Raw genomic sequence first — 18,342 nt, forward strand, 5'->3', positions numbered from 1 at the left:
TATAAACAAAAACCATGCTTTAAAAGTTAAGCTTCAGGACTTCCAGCCAAGATGAAGGCATAGGTGGAAACACTGTGCCTCCTCCCACAACTAAGTTTAAAAACAATGAAGTTTTAGTAATAAAAATGCAGCCAAAACACAGAAAATTGAACCGTATGGAAGTCTGACAACAATGAACAATTCAGCCAGACCAGTAAGAGGGGTGGAGTCAGTGGCTTATGAAGCAGGTCGGGCAGGAAAGATTATCGGGTCAGAACAACCCAGGAGCATAGGCGGCAGTGGTTGGCGGATCCCAGGCGTGGGGTGGCAAAAGGTGGACCCAGGAAGGGCGCAGGGTGGCTCGCTGACTGCAGTCACACATTCGTGTGCAGATAAACCAAGTGAAGGAGTGAACAGTGAGACAGACTGCTCAGGCTAGGGCCCCGGCCTGAAAGCACCAATTGGAAAGACTTTGGGGGTCGAGGTGCCAGGAGGGGCTCCCAGGCTCACAGAGAGTTCGTTGGAGAGACCCACAGGGTCCTCGAGGGTACACAAGCCAACACACCCAGGAACCAGCACCAGAAGGGCCCAATTTGACTGTGGAAAGCTGCAGAGGGGACAGAAATCTGAGAGCGGAGCAAAGCGCCATTTTTTTTCCTCTCTGACCCTGCCCCATGTACAGCATCACAAATCAGCAACTGGGTTGATCCGCCCTGGTGAACACCTAAGGCTCTGCCCCTCATACATAACAGGTGTGAACAGACCAAAAATTATGACTCAAGAACAGCTCAAAGCTCCAGAGCCTATAATTCTAAGCAACCAAGAAATAGCCAACCTTTCAGATGCACAGTTCAAAATACTGGTGATCAGGATACTCACAGAATTGATTTTAGTCACAAATTAGAGGAACATATGAAGGCCAAACTAATTGAAATGAAGGGAAATGCACAGGAAACCAATAGTGAGGGAAAGGAAACTGGGACTCAAATCAAGGGAGTGGACCTTGAAGAAAGAAGAAAATAATGACCAAACACAAAGGAATGAAGAAACAAGAATTCAAATAAATGAGGAGAGGCTTAGGAACCTCCAGGACAGCTTTAAACGTTCCAACATCCAAATTATAGGGGTACCAGAAAGGGAAGAGGAACAGCCATGAGTGGAAAACTTATTTGAACAAATAATAAAGGAGAACTTCCCCAATCTGGCAAAGCAAATAGACTTCCAGGAAGTCCAGGAAGCTCAGAGAGTCCCAAAGAAGTTGGAACCCAAAAGGAACACACCAAGGCACATCATAATTACACTAGCCAAGACTAAAATGAAGGAGAGAATTCTAGAAGCAGCAGAGATAAGGGGACAGTCACCTACAAAGGAGTACCCATCAGACTGTCAGCAGATTTCTTAAAAGAGACCTCACAGGGAAGAAGGGGCTGGAAAGAAGTACTCCAAGTCATGAAATCCAAAGACCTACAACCAAGATTGCTCTATCCAGCAAAGCTTTCATTTAGAATGGAAGGGCAGATAAAATGCTTCTCAGATTAGGTCAAATTCAAGGAGTTCATCATCACCAAGCCCTTATTATATGAAATGTTAAAGGGACTTATCTAAGAAAAAGAAGATAAAAAATATGAACAGTGAAAGGACAGCCAACACACAGTTATTAACAACCACATCTAAACCAAAAGCAAACTAAGAGGACAGCTACATCAGGAGCAGAACCATAGAAATGGAGATCATATGGAGGATTAGCAACAGGGGAGTGGGAGGCGGAGAGGGGGGGAGAAGTTACAGAGAATAAGTACCATAGGCAGTAGGTAGAAAATAGACAGGGTGGGGAGGGCAAGAATACCATGGGAAATACAGAATCTAAAGAATTTGTGACACATGGACACAAACTAAAGGGGGAGGGAATGATGGGGGAGGGGTGTGCAGAGTGGAGGGGAATGAAGGGGAAAATAGGAAAACTGTAATGGCATAATCAATAAAATATATTAAAAATAAAAAAGTGAAAAAATAAAAATGGGGAAAAAAAGTTAAGCTTCAAACTTCCAGCCAAGATGGAGACATAGATAGATACATTTGCAACCCATGCAACCCAAAAAAGGACAACAAATTAAAAACAAAAAAACAACCCGAACTGCCAGGAAATTGAATTGTATGGAAGTCCTACAACCAACGAGTTAAAGGAGACATTCATCCAGACCAGTAGGAGGGATGGAGACAGGCAGCTGGGGTGGAGAAGACTCAGCAAAATTGTGGCTAGAGGACCAGGACAGGCGAGGCAGTAGCTGGTGGACTAGACATGGTGGCAGGTGGCAGAGCCCAGTCCCACATTTGCATGTGGATAAATTAAGAGGAACAACTGGGGAACAAGACAGACCACACAACTGAGGGTTCCAGCATGGGGAAATAGAGCCTCAAAACCTCTGGCTGTAAAAACCTGTCGGCATTGAGGCAGCAGGAGAAACTCCCAGCTTCACAAGAGAGTTTGTTGGAGAGACTCATGGGGTCCTAGAATGTACACAAAACCATCCACCTGGGAATCAGCACCAAAATGACCCAATTCGCTTGTGGGTTGCAGAGGAAGTTACTGAAAGCCTGCTGACAGCCTAGCAAGTGGCAGTGTACCCACTCAGACCCCTCCCCCAAGACACAGCCAACTAAAAAAAATGAATAGAGGCATAAGAACCTCCAGGACAACTTTAAACATCCCAACATCTGAATCATATGTGTGCCAGCAGGAGAAGAGGAAGAGCGACAAATGGAAAAGTTATTTGAACAAATAATAAAGGAGAACTCCCCCAATCTGGCAAAGGAAATAGACTTCCAGGAAGTCCAGAAAGCTCAAAGAGTCCCAAAGAAGTTGGACCCAAGGAAGGCACACACCAAGGTAGATCATTACACTACCCAAGATTAAAAATAAAAAGAGAATATTAAAAGCAGTGAGAGAAAACGAGACAGTCACCTACAAAGGAGTCCCCATAAGGCTATTAGCTGATTTCTCAGAAGAAGTCTTGCAGGCAAGAAGGGGCTGGAAAGAAGTACTCAAAGTCACAAAAGCCAAGAATTACTCTATCCAGCAAAGCTATCATTTACAATGGAAGGACAGATAAAGTGCTTCCCAGATAAGGTCAAATTAAAGATGTTCATCATCACCAAGCCCTTATTATATGAAATGTTAAAGGAATTTATCTAAGAAAAAGAAGATTAAAAATAGGAACAGTAATAACTTCTGGCCAAGATGGAGGCGTAGGTAGACACACTGTGCCTCCTCGCACAACCAAAACAAGGGCAACAACAATTTAAAAACAAAAAACAACCAGAACTGACAGAAAATTGAACTGTATGGAAGTCCACCAACCAAGGAGTTAAAGAAGACACATTCATCCAGCCAGTAGGAGGGGCGGAGACAGGCACACAAGGCAGCAGCAGACAGACCAAGCCAGGCAGCCGATTGTGGAGGGGCTTGGCATGCAAGGTGGCTTGCTGAACTGGGTGGTCCTGCATTTGAGTGCAGATAAACCAGACGAAACTGGGGAATAAGGCAGACTGCACAACCCAGGGTCCCAACATGGGGAAATAAAGCCTCAAATCACGGATTGAAAACACCTGTGAGGGTTGAGGTGCTGGGAGAAACTCCGAGACTCACAGGAGAGTTCATTGGAGAGACTCACAGGGTCCTAGAACATACACAAACCCACCCACAGGGGAAGCAGCACCAGAAAGGTCCAGTTTGCTTGGGGGAAGCAGGGGAAGTGACTGAAATCCGGCACAGAGCAGAGCAAGCGCCATTGTTCCCTCTTGTACCCCTGCCCCACATACAGCGTCACAACCCAGCACAAGGGTTATCCCCCTCTCCCGCCAAGTGAACACCTAAGGCTCTGCCCCTCACTACAAAACAGGCACATCAAGACAAAAAAAAAAATGTCCCTGGCTTGTATAGCTCAGTGGATTGAGTGCGGGCCTGCGAACCACACGATCGCAGTTCGATTCCCAGTCAGGGTACATGCCTGGGTTGCAGGCCAGTTCCCAGAGGGGATGCACAAGAGACAACCATATATTAATATTTCTTTCCCTCTCTCCTTCCCTTACCCTATAAAGATAAAGAAAAATAATTTTTAAAATGGCCCAAACAAAAGAACAGATCAAAGCTCCAGAAAAAATACAACTAAGCAGTAAAGAGGTAGCCAACATATCAGATGCAGAGTACAAAGTACTGGTAATCAGGATGCTCACAGAATTGGTTGAATTTGGCTGCAAATTAGATGAAAAATTGAAGGCTATGCTAACTGAAATAAAGGGAAGTGTATACGGAACCAATAGTAATGGGAAGGCAACTGGAACTCAAGTCAATGGAGTGGATCAGAAGGAAGAATGAAAGAAACAACCATACAGAAACCAAGAATTCAAAAAAATGAGGAGAAGATTAGGAACCTCCAGGACATCTTTAAACATTCCAACAACCAAATTATACGGGTACCAGAAGAGGAAGAGGAAGAGCAACAAGTGGAAAAGTTATTCGAACAAATAATGGAGAATTTCCCCAATCTGGCAAAGCAAATACACTTCCAGGAAGTCCAGGAAGCTCAGAGAATCCCAAGGAAGCTGGACCCGAGGAGCAACACACCAAGGCACATCATAATTAGATTAGCCAAGATGAAAATGAAGGAGAGAATCCTAGAAGCAGCAAGAGATAAGGAGACAGTTACCTACAAAGGAATTCCCATCAGACTGTCAGCTGATTTCTCAAAAGAGACCTTACAGGCAAGAAGGGTCTGGAAAGAAGTATTCTAAGTGGTGAAAGGCAAGGATCTACATCCAAGATTGCTCTATCCAGCAAAGCTTTCATTTAGAATGGAAGGACAGATCAAGTACTTCTCAGATAAGGTCAAACTTAAGGAGTTCATCATCACCAAGCCCTTATTATTTGAAATGTTAAAGGAATTTATCTAAGAAAAAGAAGATAGAAAATATGTAAAGTAAAATGACAGCAAACTCACAATTATTAACAACCATACAAAAAACAAAAACAAACACAAACTAAGGAAACAACTAGAACAGGAACAGAACCACAGAAATAGAGGTCACATGGAGGGTTAGCAACAGGGGAGTGGGAGGAGGAGAAGGGGGGAGAAGGTGCAGAGAATAAGTAGGATAGATGGTAGGTAGAAAATAGACAGGGGGAGGTTAAGAATAGTATGGGAAATGTAGAAGGCAAAGAATTTATATGTATGACACATGGACATGAACTAAAGGGAGGGAATGTGGGTGGAAGGGGGTGTGCAGGGTGGAGTGGAGTAAAGGGGGGAAAATGGGACTACTGTAATATCCTAATCAATAAAATATATTTTAAAAAAAGAAAAAATAGGAACAGTAAAATGACAACAAACAGAGAACTATTAACAACCAAACCTAAAAACAAAAACAAAAACAAACTAAGCAAACAACTATAACAGGAACAGATTCACAGAAATGGAAATCATATGGAGGGTTATCAGCAGGGAGGGGGAGGGCATGAATGGGGGAAAACGTACAGGAAATAAGTAGCATAAATGGTACGTAGAAAATTGACAGGGAGGTTAAGAATAGTATGGGAAATGGAGAAGCCAAAGAACTTATATGTGTAACCCATGGACATGAACTAAGGTGGCAAAATGATCATGAGAGGGAGTGTACAGGACAGAGGAGAATAAAGGGGAGAACAAAATGGGACAACTGTAATAGCTTAATCAATAAAATAGACTTGAAAAGTTAAGCTTCAAGTCAGCAAACTTCTATTATTTCTCAGTTTAGTACTAAAGTTGCATTCTAAGACAATGATCTCCAAATCTTTTTAAATCAAGCACCTCATGCATAAATATAATCTCTGGATATATATTCCTATTACAAACATTAGCATATATATTTATAGTTAAATGCATACTCTACTACCATTAGACAGTCTCTCAATGTTGGTATATTACTTATACCAAGATGCATCATTATAATGGAAAATCAAAGCCCATACTTCAAATGTTAATCTTCAAAATTTTCTATTTTTCTTGACCAACTTTTTGCCAGATCTCACTAGATTATCTGTGTTTTGTTACTTTATCATGTACTAATCTAATGTTCCAATTAGACAATGGTCAACTGTGTCATTTCCTTGTTATTTCCTTCTTTTAGATACTAATATCTATGTGTAGGCCCTGCCTGGGTAACTCAGTTGATTAGAGCATCATCCCAATATGCCAAGGTTGCAGGTTCAGCCCCCAGTCAGGGTACATACAAGTATCAACCCATAAATGTACAAATAAATGGAACAACAAATCGATGTTTCTCTTTCTCTCTTCCTCTCTAAAATCAACAAATAACTTTTTACCCTCAACCGAGGACATGCTTGCTGATTTTTAGAGGGAAAGGGAGGGAATGGGGAGGAAAATATCAATGCGAGACAGAAATATTGATGGGTTGCCTTTCATTTGCACCCCAACTGGTTACTGAACCCACAGCTTAGGCATGTGCCCTGACCTGGAACTGAACCTGCAACCCTTCAGTTTATAAGGTAATGCTCCAATCAGCCTATCCACACCAGCCAAGGCAATAAACAAATTTTAAAAATTAAATAATAATAATAGCCCTGACCAGTGCAGTTCAGTTGGTTATGTGTCGCTCCCCAGATTGAGGGGTCCCAGGTTCAATTTCCAGTTGGGGTACTTGCCCGAGTTGCTGGTTCCATCCCTGGTCGGGGCACATGTGAGATGCAACCAATTGATGTTTCTCACATCAATGTTTCTCTACCTTTCTTTCTCCCTCCCATCCCTTCCCTCTAAAAATAAATAAGTGAAAATCATCATCATCATCTGTAAATATCCCTGACAAGGGAACACAGACTTCACCATGTTGTAGTATCCTGCAATCTAAGGAAATAGTGAGACTCTCCTCTTCCTTCAGGTGTCTAACAAGGAGAGCACCAGCATCAACCCATTTCTGAAATATCTGTAAAGCTTAATTTCTCTTAGCTTTATGCTAAAAAAATATTTTAATATTTTCTTCTATTATAATTCTCTTATTATGGACTACGACTGATTTACTGTTCTTTGAGCCACTGACTCAAAAGCTGAAACTAAAAAAAATCTATCCCAACATAAAGACTAAACAATTGGGGTTGTTTACTTATTTGTTTTGCGTTAGAAAAGCCTTTGGCTTTTTTTGTTCTTTACATAAATCAATATTATTTTTTAATAATTTTTAATTTTTCAATTACAGTTGACATACAATGTTATATTAGTTTCAGGTGTACAACCTGGTGACTAGATACGTATATAATTTACAAAGCGATCACCGTGATAAGTCTAGTACCCACCTGACACCATACATAGTTATTACAATATTATTGACTATACTTTACATGACTCTTACGTAAATTTGTACTCTTTTTCTAAAATATCTTATTTATTCACTTTTTAGAGAGAGGAGAAGACAGGGAGAAAGGGAGAGATACATCAATGTGTGGTTACCTCTCACACACCCCCTATTAGGGACCTGGCCCACAACTCAGGCATGTGCCCTGATTGGGAATCAAACCGGTGACCCTTATAGTTCACAGGCCAGCATTCAATCCACTGAGCCACACCGGCCAGGGCCAAATTTGTACTTCTTAATTCCTCCACTTTTTTCACCCATTCCTCCAATGCCCCTCCCATCTGGCAACCATCAAAATGTCCTTTGTATCTGTGATCTGTTTCTGGGTGCTGGTTTGTTTTGTTTTTCAGAATCCACATATAAGTGAAATCATATGGCTTTTGTCTTCCTCTTCTGACTTAATTTCACTCAGCACAATACCCTCTCGGTCCATTCATGATGTTGCAGATAGCAAGTTTTCACTTTTTTACAAATAATAAAATGGCATTAAATACATCCCTATCAACAATCACTTTATCCCTTTCAGTGTATTTTTCATTTCAGATATCACATTATTCATTTTTAACTGGTACTTTTTTATGGTCTCTATGTCCTTTTTCATGCTATCAAGTGTACTTGCAGCCATTACTTTGAACTTTATATTTGGTAAATTGCTTGCCTCCATTTCATTCAGCTCTTTTTCTAGATATTTCTCCTCTTCTATTTGGGGCCTGTTTCTTTGTCACCTCATTTTGGCTGCCTCTTTGTGTTTATTTCTATGTATTAGATAGATCTTCTATGACTCCCAGTCTTCGTGGAATGACCTTATGTATTAGGTGTCTTGTGGGGTCCAGTGGTACAGTCTCCTTAGTCCCCTGAGCTATGTGCTCCAGAAATGTTCCTTGTGTGGGTTATATGGGCCTGCCTGTTAGAATTGGGTCTTGATGACTATTGGCTTATTTGTGCATGGGATAGACCATCAGGCTGGCTGAACCCAAGGATTAACCCCAAACATGGCATGTGAGCTACAGTGCAGTATTAACCACACGAAGCAGAATTTATCTCAGCAGGCTTTGGTGCCTGCCAAGATCTCCCTTTGGATATGCCACTTGTGAAGCTTACTGAATCCTACTCTCATGTTGTCTAATGCTGGTCACTGGATGTGTTGGTTCTGGGCCTCTTGGGAGGAACTCTGGTACAGGCCATTATAAGACACTGCCCCGTGACTGGCCCTCAGCAACCTATTTGGAGCAGTTTTGATGTGGCTTCTTCTGTAAATCCTTGGTTATAAGACCTCTCTTCAGCCAATCTTCAGTAGGTTATTCAAATTGACTGTTCCATAATTTCATTGTAATTCCAGTTTAGTCCTGGGAGGAGATGAGTGTAGCTTACACCTCCACCACTGTTGATTGCCTTGGATCAATCAACAATTACTTTGACTGCAGATGGATTAAATGCTCCAATCAAAATGCGCATGGTGGCTCAATGGAAAGAAAATAAGACCCTCACATAATGTTGCTTGCAAGAGACTCACTTCAGACTGAAAGACACACACAGACTGAAAGTAAAGAGATGAAAAGGTTTTTCATGAAAATGGAAATGAAATGAAATTAAAAAGCTGGATTAGCATTACTTATACTAGACAAAACAGACTTTAAAACAAAGATTATAACAAGAAATAATGAAGGACCCAGCAATTCCACTTCTGGATTTTTATCTGAAGAAACCCAAAACACTAAATCAAAAAGACCTAGGCATTCATAAGTTCATTGTAGCATAACTTATAATAGCCATGATATGGAAGCAACTTAAGTATCTATCAATAGATAAATGGATAGAGAAGAAGTGGTGCATATATACAATGAAATATGACTTGGCCATAAAAAATATGTATTATTTTCTTATAATGTCAATATTTTTTCTAAATTTTCCCCAAAGTATATTTTGAAGCTTAAAAATAATGATTATTGAGCTATATCCACCATTAAAGTAAATATGCATTCTAGAAAATTTGAAAAATATAACAGGAAGAAAAAAGAACAATAATATTATTGCAGTATTATACATATTGTATATAAATTTTTGTCTCATCTTTTCTCTTATTATTGCATAAGAATTTTTCCATGTTATAAGTTTCTCCTAAACATCTTTTTTCTAGTCTTTCAATGAACTTTTTATTGGTTTTCTTCCCTGCCAAAGGATGCCCCACTTCTGCTGCCTTTAATGCCTCAAAACTTTGGTGGCATTAACGTCAGACACCAGTTTGCAGTCCACAATCCTGTGAATCATGGTCTTTCAGATAGTTTGTAAGGAGGGTCTTTTGTCCAGGGCATCAGCAAGATTGACGTCCTCCCATTCTTCCAGTAGGCTTCAGTAGGTGGCAATCTCAGCCTCCAGCTTGACCTTGATGTTCAGCAGGGCCTCATATTCCTTGGCCTGGCACTGCCACTTTGCCCGAGTCTGGGCCAGCTCTGACTCCAGATGCAGCAGGATCCCATTGAGTTGTTCCATCTGCATGGTATTGCACATCTTCACCTTCTCTGGGGCTGTTCTCCAAACTGACCTTCAGATTTCTCATTGAGTCCAGGTCGATCTCCAACAACTAGACTGTAGTCTCAGCTCCATGAGTGTTGTCTCAGCAGAGCCTATCTCAGCGGTCTGTGAAGTGACCACTGTGGTGTTCTCTTCAATCTGATGGGGCCAGTACTCATTCAGCTCCTCTCAGTTCTTCTGAGCCAGCTCATCATACTGGGCCTGGAAGTCTGTCATGATTTTGCTTAGGTCCTGAGATTTGGGGGCATCTAACTCCACAGTCAACCCAGAATTGGCAATCTAATTTTGTAGACCATTTACTTCCTCTTTGTGGTTCTTCTTAATGAAGAGCAGTTCCTCCTTGAGAGCCTCAATCTCTGTCTCCAGCTGCAGCCGGATGGTACTGGTGTCATCAGTAACCTTTTGGAGCCCACTGCTGTCATTCTCCAGACTGGCACACAGCCAGCTCTGTCTCATACTTCACTCTGAAGTCATCAGCAGCAAAATGGGCATTGTCAATCTGCAGAACAATGCAGGCACTGTCCACAGAATGTGCAAAGCTCTGAGCCCTCAGGTCCTCAATGGTCTTGAAATAATGCCCCTAGTCTCTGACCTGGGGTCCGTTCTTCTCTAAGTATTCTTGGATTTTGATCTCCAGTCTCCGATTACCAGCCTCCAGGCTTCTCACCCTCTCCAGGTAGGAGGCCAGGCAGTCATTCAGGCATTGCATAGTCTCCTTCTAACTCTGGATGCCCCCTATGCCCACCAGACCCCTGGCCATCCCTGCATCCAGGCTCCCAGATCCCCAGCTGCCCTGCATGCTGATGGAGCAGGACACGGAGATCTGGGAGCCCAAGACCCCAGAGCCTGCACAGACATCGGCCATGCTGCTGGTTGGCCAGACCCAGCAGCTGGGCAACTGCACAGAGCCCAGGGTCCAGAAGCTTGGGGAGAAGCTGGAACATGCACTAAAGCTCGTATTGTTCAGGTAGGAAGGTGAGAAGCCCAGACTCAGGTTGAAGCTGCTCTAAACATCTTTTAATATTGCATCCCATCCAGTAACAGTTACATTCCATGCAATGGGCAGACTAACCTCCACAGGATTAAATTTGTTACAATTGATGACACTACAATGACACATCATAATTATCCAGAGTCCATAGTTTACTCCAGGGTCACTCATGGTGTTGTATATACTATGGGTTCAGACAAATACATATATGATGACATGTATGCACCATTGTAGTATCATGTGGAGTCATTTCACTGTCCTAAAAATCCTCTGTGCTCTTCTTTTTCATCCCTCTAAAGTGTTCTCTATAATTAGGATTATCTTCCTAAGAGTAGATTTTCAAAAGTAGAATCATTAGTTGAAGTGATTCAAATCACTATTTGAAGTTTCAACATCTTTACAATGTCATATTGTATTAATAAGATAATCTATGCCCCAAGGCCTGTATCTGACAGTTTGCTCTCTTATTTTAGAGGAGTTTTGCCCCTCCTCCTGGAATAAAAAGAAGGATTAGTAGGTTCAAATGGATCTTTTATTATAGACAAATGGATTTCCAAAGGAAAAAAACTTGAGAATTATAGACAGAAGATCATCAGACTAAAAAAGACAGGAGATATTTGGTCAGTTTCTCCATGTATAAGTGGCATCACCTGTGAATACCTTCTTTGAGAAATTACAACCTCCCAAATAAACATGTTCAAACCCAACAATATTAGATCCTCGTCCCAATATTTTATGATTCTATTCAGATTTTATCTGCTGAAGCTGAGTGATGAAACATAAAGGTTACGTACTATTTGCCTGTTTAACCAAATGAGTATTTAAAATGTTCCACAACAAAGCTTTTTAAATTAGATTATCACAATAACCATGCTACTGAACAATCTCATAAAGTGAAACTGCCACATGATAAGATGTGACTTCTAACTGTCTACTCTGTCTTAACAATAAAATGGGAAGTGACATTTTGGAACCCCTGAAATAATATGTCATTCACTTACATTTCAGTGGAGCCAGTCACATTTTTAAGGAATCAGAAAATCCATTACAATCCAACTAGGAGGCCTAGCGAACACCAAGGTCCCTCTAACAGAGAGATAATTCCATTTTAGTAACACCTTCCCACAATTAACATTTATCTTTTTAATACAGGTTGGTTTATTTGTTCATTTTTAACTAAAAGCAGACAATGTAAATAATAAACTAAAATCACTTAAACTATTCAGCAAATGTCACAGAACACATGTTTTTAATATTCTAGAATGGAGAGTTAAGAGATATAAGACCAAAACCTAAATTCTCCATTTTATTGAGTGTTGATGATGACCACATAAAGCAGACTACAAGATCTTCTCAGAAAAAGCAAAACATTTTCATCTATGGATTATCCTGGTTTGGTAACCTTAAATATTAACTGAAATGTTAAAAAAAAACTTGTTTTAAAATTCCATAAATCCGAATTACTCTGAGGCCATATCCAAAACCAGTTACCAGAACAGCTTTGGCATCATTGAGCAGGGTTGAAAAGTCAAATCTCAAATCTAAATACCTGTATATGGTTTTGCTGGGTTTGGTTGTTTCTTTAGGGGATTTTGTTGTTTTACTTTCAGATTAATACTTTTGTAGACACAAGAAAACATTTGGTGTAGACTGGCTTGAAGAATATCTGGAATTATCTGGCCTGAAACAATGCTATAATTCTGCCAATGTAAACAGAAAAGGCTAGAAAACAATCTAAAATTATTCATTAAAATTTTTTAAAATAACTTTATTTTAAAGTTAATAATAACTCAAACTGGTTTGAGTTTTTATAACAACCACCTTATCTACATTACTTATCTGGACCCCATTAACAGTGATTAACATTAATCATTGTTCAAATGAGACTACAGTGATCAAGTGATGACTAATGGTTGGGTGGCTTGGCCCACAAGAAACTGGTAGAAAGAGAAATATTTCACCCTGAATTCTTAAGATTCTGACCCCATTCCTATAGAGGTCCACTGGAGATGAAGGTTATCCTGGGGCAGGGACTGTTCTGAAACTAATCTGGGGCTGGCCACGTGGGTGTACACAACTGCCAGAACTCATCGATAGGAACAACTCTTCACATCTGTGCATTTTATTGAGAGTCAAATTCCATAAAAATTGGGACATATAGAAAATGGGCAAAATGGGAAATTTTAAAAAGAACATTGCTAAAGGGGACGTTCTTGCTCCAGAAATATTCCCTACACATTAGTGCAATATTCCAATGAAGAATGAGCCATACAGATGCTCGGAGTTTCTACCACCAGGTGCTCAGAACCAAAATAAGGTGCGTTTATCATGAACCCCAAGAGGAGATCTTGAAGCTAGGAACGCGCTGGGGCCCACCAGGCAGGCACATCCGGGGCCGTGGTGGTGCCCTGAGCCTGGCCAGAGAGTCCACACTGCGAGATCCGAGCTCGCCCAAGGGCCAGAAGACAGAACGGCCCCACAGGGCGTTTCGTTGTGGGGGTGGCCGGGGACTGTCAGGCGTGGGGTCAGGGGTGGCTCCTCCCCGGCCCGGCCCCACCCGACTGACCTGTGACGCTAGCCCGAGCGACGCGTTGCACCACAGCTTTCATGGCGGCGGCTGGAGCTAGTGGGGTGGTGCCGCGCTTCTTCCGGCCTCTGGACTCTGCCAGCCGCTCGGAGGCCAGCGCCCACTGCTGATGACACCGGGAAGCACCCGGCAGCTCTGCCAGACCAAGTTGGAGAAGGCCAGCGATGTTGACCACGCCCACCATAAGCTCGTCCCACCCACATCCATCACGCCCATCTGAGGATTTCCTATGATCCGCTCATCCAGTGATAAACCCCACCGGGTTCTCAGTCCTCCTCCACGCACAGCTGGTACCAGCCGTAACTCTAGGATCGCCATTCTTGCTCAGAATCAACTCTGCCCAGAACAATTTCTGCACCTGTTTTTACTCACATCAGGCCTAAGAGCCATCATTCCTAAATCCTAGCTGTCTTCTGCCCAAATCCTCATTCTAATTATGTTCCCTCTTCCTTCTTTCCAGCCCTGTCCAACTATCCTCTCAAATTGTTCTTCGTATTCCTGCCTCAGTGGCTTCTTAGAAAACAGGCAGAACAAGAGTTGCTGACTAAAATAGCTACTTAAGTATTTAAGTATTCATTTACTTAACATGCCATTATAGTTCGTAGATGTATAGTATAATTCTGTAATTCTAATTCTTCCTCTAGTAATTCTAATTCTTTTATTCTAATTCTTCCTCTAACACTAATGCTAATACTTAGCCTACCCTCACCCCTGCAGAGTTGTTAGATTTAAATAGACTAGGTAAAAAGCGTTTAGAAAGCTGCAAAAGACTATACAAGCATTATTCTAACAAATTATTATCATTGATAAGAGTAAGTTCCTCTGAATGTGTCTTCAAATAACATTGGTGAGTGTAGAATGATGAGGATCAGGACAGATTACCCCAAAATATGGCACCTTGGCACATTGAATATTTAAAGCTGTAGGAATGTGAGAACAAAAGCAGGAAAGTCACCCCTCCTCCCTGAAACAGGTCATAAATACTTCATGTGAGAAGTACCATCCCTACACTTAAAGAGCATCCTTATCTCCCAAGAACAAACAGCCTTGCTAGGGCTCCTCCAATTTACTATAGTTACCTCACATTACTGGACATAATCATATTCCTCCACAACTGCCCAAACTTCATCAAAACTAGCATAACCCCATCTGGTGTAGCTCAAGTTGGTTGGAGCAACGTCATGTAAACCAGAAAGGTTGCAGATTCCATTTCCAGTCACAGCACGTGTCTTAAGTTGCAGATTAGGTCCTGGTTGGGGCATGTACGATCCATGTTTCTCATATCGCTCTTTCTCTCCCTTTTTCCCTGCCTTCCCCTCTTTTTAAAAATAAAAAAATATGTCTTCAGGAAAGAACTTAAAAAAAAACCTAGCATAAAAATACTCAAGTCTGTTTCTTAGGGTCTTCATTTCTTTATGAAGGCTCCTGTGTCATGTATTGATTAATTAATTTCAGTCACATGTAAAACAAATAAATTTGTAGGCTTTTCTCCTGTTCATCTGTCTCTATCAGTTTAATTTTCAAACCCACCCAAGGACTCTGTAAGTGTTGAGGAAAACTTTTTCTCCTCCTATAAGAGAAAGCATTCAAATAAAAAACAATGAAAGCCATTGGCTAGAAAAGAACACAAACTAGTATCCTTAAATATTAACACTACACACTAAAGTACATTCATGAAATGGCCTAAGTTAACCTCACCAGTAATGAGACAAACATGTTCCCTGATACTGTACTGAAACATATCAGTATTGTTTTTTTTGTCAAAAATGTATATGTGGGGAAGAAACTTTCTTCTACCCTCAAGGTTCTATCAACTGGTCTAATCAAATAAACATGGGTCAAATGAACAAGAGAAAAGTAACCAAATTTAATACATTCATATTTATGGGGACCCACATACACACAAGAGTCAGAGACCCCCACACGCATGAGATTCAAAAACAATACGGGAAACTGGGTATACAAGACATTCTGAGGTAGCAATGAGGTAAGGTGCTTTGGGGGCTTTCCAAGGGACATTGCTATATTTAATAATTAGTAGTTTCCCTTTAACTATAGATAGGTCAAATGTTATCTCTGATAACCTCATATTGTGGGCAAAACCCCCAATTCAAGTTTTTCTAGGTAGTTCAGGGGCAGAAGTTTCTCAAGCCCATAGCTTAAATATTGCCTTTAGTCAAAAGCAAACAAACAAAAAAGAACCCACATACCATAAAGGTAGATGTTGGAGTGGCTCTTTCTGCACCCCCACAGTTCACCTCTGAAATTTCTCTGAAAATTTCACATTCCAGAAGCTGGGTTGATAGACTGTTCTGAAACCAGTCTGTCTCGAGAAAGGTTTAGTTCAATTAGTTATCTCATTTTAGAAGGCAGTAATTCTGGTGGGCTCCTAAAATTAAGCCTATGGTATAATTATTTGATAAAAAGCATCCTTATGGAAACAAGAAAAACAAAGGTTAATGATTGGAACACACTATAATGTTTCTCAGTTCTGAAAGCAGGCAGTTGAAAAAATTTCTACATGTGTGTCTGGAATCATCTTCAAATTGAGGGGGTAGGCAGTTGCAGTCTGATAGATTCTCCTGGTCTGCAGTTTAAATGTCTCTGTTGATCTTTCTACAAGAGACATAAAGATTACATACATGAACTGTTGTGGCAATTTCTCTGAAATCTACTTTTGCTGTGGCCTTGGGAAAAGGGTAGTTTAAGTTCTCAATGATTTCAAGTCAAAGGATGAAAGAAAAATTAGAGATGGTTTGGAAAGTGACAGGCAGATGTTGGAGGGAAGTAGAAAAATTAAAGACCCAGTCCAGTTTACCAGAAGAAAACAAAAAATTCAAAAGATAATTAACAGCACCAGAGTGTAATATCCCTAAAGTATATTACAGTTTCTATTGAAGCATAATTTTTACCTGTAAAATCACCTTTACCAAAGATAGCCAAATTAACTCATTTATTTGCAAAATAAGTTATTTCAATAAACTTTAAAATATAAACTGATTTATATAAGCCCAGCAAGAATAGTAAAAAAATATTTCTATAAATTATAAAATGTGTTTATGAACTAACCTAGAATACTGGTGCACTAGTTCACAATTCCTTGCTCCTTAGTTTTTACTAGAAATTAGAATTTTTAAAGGTTAATTATTCCACATAGGCTCTTTTAAATCAGCTTCACTAGAATGTTTCTTAAGGAATCTCAGGTTGAACTTTAAAAACCCTCTCAAGGCCAGAAAAGCCACAAGAAGAACTTGCCATCAGATATTGCCTGTATCTATAGATTTGGGTGAGTTCCTCTCTTCTCAAGCTCCCCAAAATATCCTGAGGTTTCTGCACTTGGCAAGAAGTGACATTCTTTACTCACCTGGTAATGCTGTTAGGAATACATAAGCAAGATACTAAGCCAATGTTTCCAAGGGTTTTTATTGATTTCCATCAGTCAATTTTAAAGCTGTCTGGTCATATCTGACTCTATGCATGTCTCACTCAATTATGACATTCCAGTACAATCCCTGAAATACAACTAGTTTCCAACTGTCTTCTGTTCTACGAACAAATTCTTACTGAACTTATGCAAATAATATTGACATGAAAATCAGAACTCTCACTGCAAGTTTCCAAATTATGGAGGAATCAAGTAGGGAGAAAAAGACAACTTTTTCAATTTTGTCTACAAAAGCTTAGTTTACCAAGTTGCTCTAATTCATAGCTAGCTTTAGAAAAAAAAAATTCTTATACCTTGAAAAAAAACCAGCAATGTTTCAAACAGAAAGTCGTAATAATTGTAATCATTTTCATTAGTCCATTCAGCCCCATGTAATTAAAATTTCTGTTTAAATCCAGTTTTTCATTCATTCTCTCGAGTTTGCCTGATAATAACCAAGGGTGATAGGGGTCAGTGATAATTCCAAGTTTTTAAGTCTGCATCAAAGCTCATATGATTTGCTCAGAGATGACAGAAGGCATACCCCAAGTGGGAAACACATTTTCTAACGGTGTGTTTGACACTGTGAGGATATCAGCCTTCAAACAGGGAAAGGCTTTAACTCGTCCTGGAAACATATACCAGGGACATCTTGATAACCCTTATGAAATAGCAGTTGAATAAAGTCCAGCTTAAAAGTACCACGGTGATGAAGGAATGCAAAAAGAAAAAAAGAAAAGAAAACAGGGTTTGCCAGGAGCCTGAAAGAACCAAGTGGTCACCTTGGGTTTCCCGTAGCCCTGACTATTAATTCAATTTACAGCCATTGTTTACCTTTACAATATACACTGGAAGATTAACACCACTTATTTTATAATGCTTCCCATGCAATTTAACATTCCAAATAAGTCTAGTTAGTTTTAAACATTTTTTGTAAAGAGAGAAAACAAATCTTTTGAAGTGTTCCAGGGGCCCAGATTTGGGCATTTGACTAAATAGGATTTTAAGTCATTTAATTCAATACTTAATTATCCATTTAACCAAAGTGACAATAAAAATTTTCAAAGACAAAAACAGAAATTTACATAACTGTTAGCAAAACTTAGTTCTTACCATTGAGGGAATCCAGTTTTCTTAAGTAATCAAGGACATCATTAAAACCCAGCATAAGCCTTGGCCAGGTGGCTCAGTTGATTGGAGCTTTGTCCCATACACCAAAGGTTATGGGTTTGAGTCTCAATTAGGGCACATACATAGGTTTTGGGTTTGATCCCCAGTCAGGGTATGTACAGGAGGCAGCAGATTGATGTTTCTCTCTCACATCAAGCTTTTTCTCTCTCCTTCTCCCCTCTACTCCCCCATATATATATATATATACCCTAATGTGAGGATTGAGAAAAAAAGATAATATAAAACACAGAAAATTAT

At 40.3% G+C, this 18,342-nt stretch overlaps 1 protein-coding gene and 1 pseudogene across 2 annotated transcripts in view; both read right to left on the minus strand.

Annotated features, from left to right (window-relative positions):
- DTD1 (D-aminoacyl-tRNA deacylase 1) overlaps positions 1 to 13,656 on the minus strand; it is a 275,745-nt gene extending 262,089 nt beyond the window's left edge. For both annotated transcript variants that reach the window (XM_037057031.1, XM_037057032.1), the window contains exon 1: positions 13,470 to 13,656. In XM_037057031.1, the coding sequence (XP_036912926.1) occupies positions 13,470 to 13,512 (43 nt within the window). In that variant the 5' untranslated portion in view covers positions 13,513 to 13,656. The remainder of the gene's footprint in view (positions 1 to 13,469) is intronic.
- LOC118994347 (keratin, type I cytoskeletal 18-like) lies at positions 9,512 to 10,368 on the minus strand (annotated as a pseudogene).
- Positions 13,657 to 18,342: the final 4,686 nt, after the last annotated feature.

This window comes from Sturnira hondurensis, unplaced genomic scaffold (assembly GCF_014824575.4).
Source record: "Sturnira hondurensis isolate 20B ecotype Veracruz unplaced genomic scaffold, ASM1482457v3 Scaffold0009244, whole genome shotgun sequence".
In the NCBI taxonomy this organism is placed as follows: Eukaryota; Metazoa; Chordata; class Mammalia; order Chiroptera; family Phyllostomidae; genus Sturnira; species Sturnira hondurensis.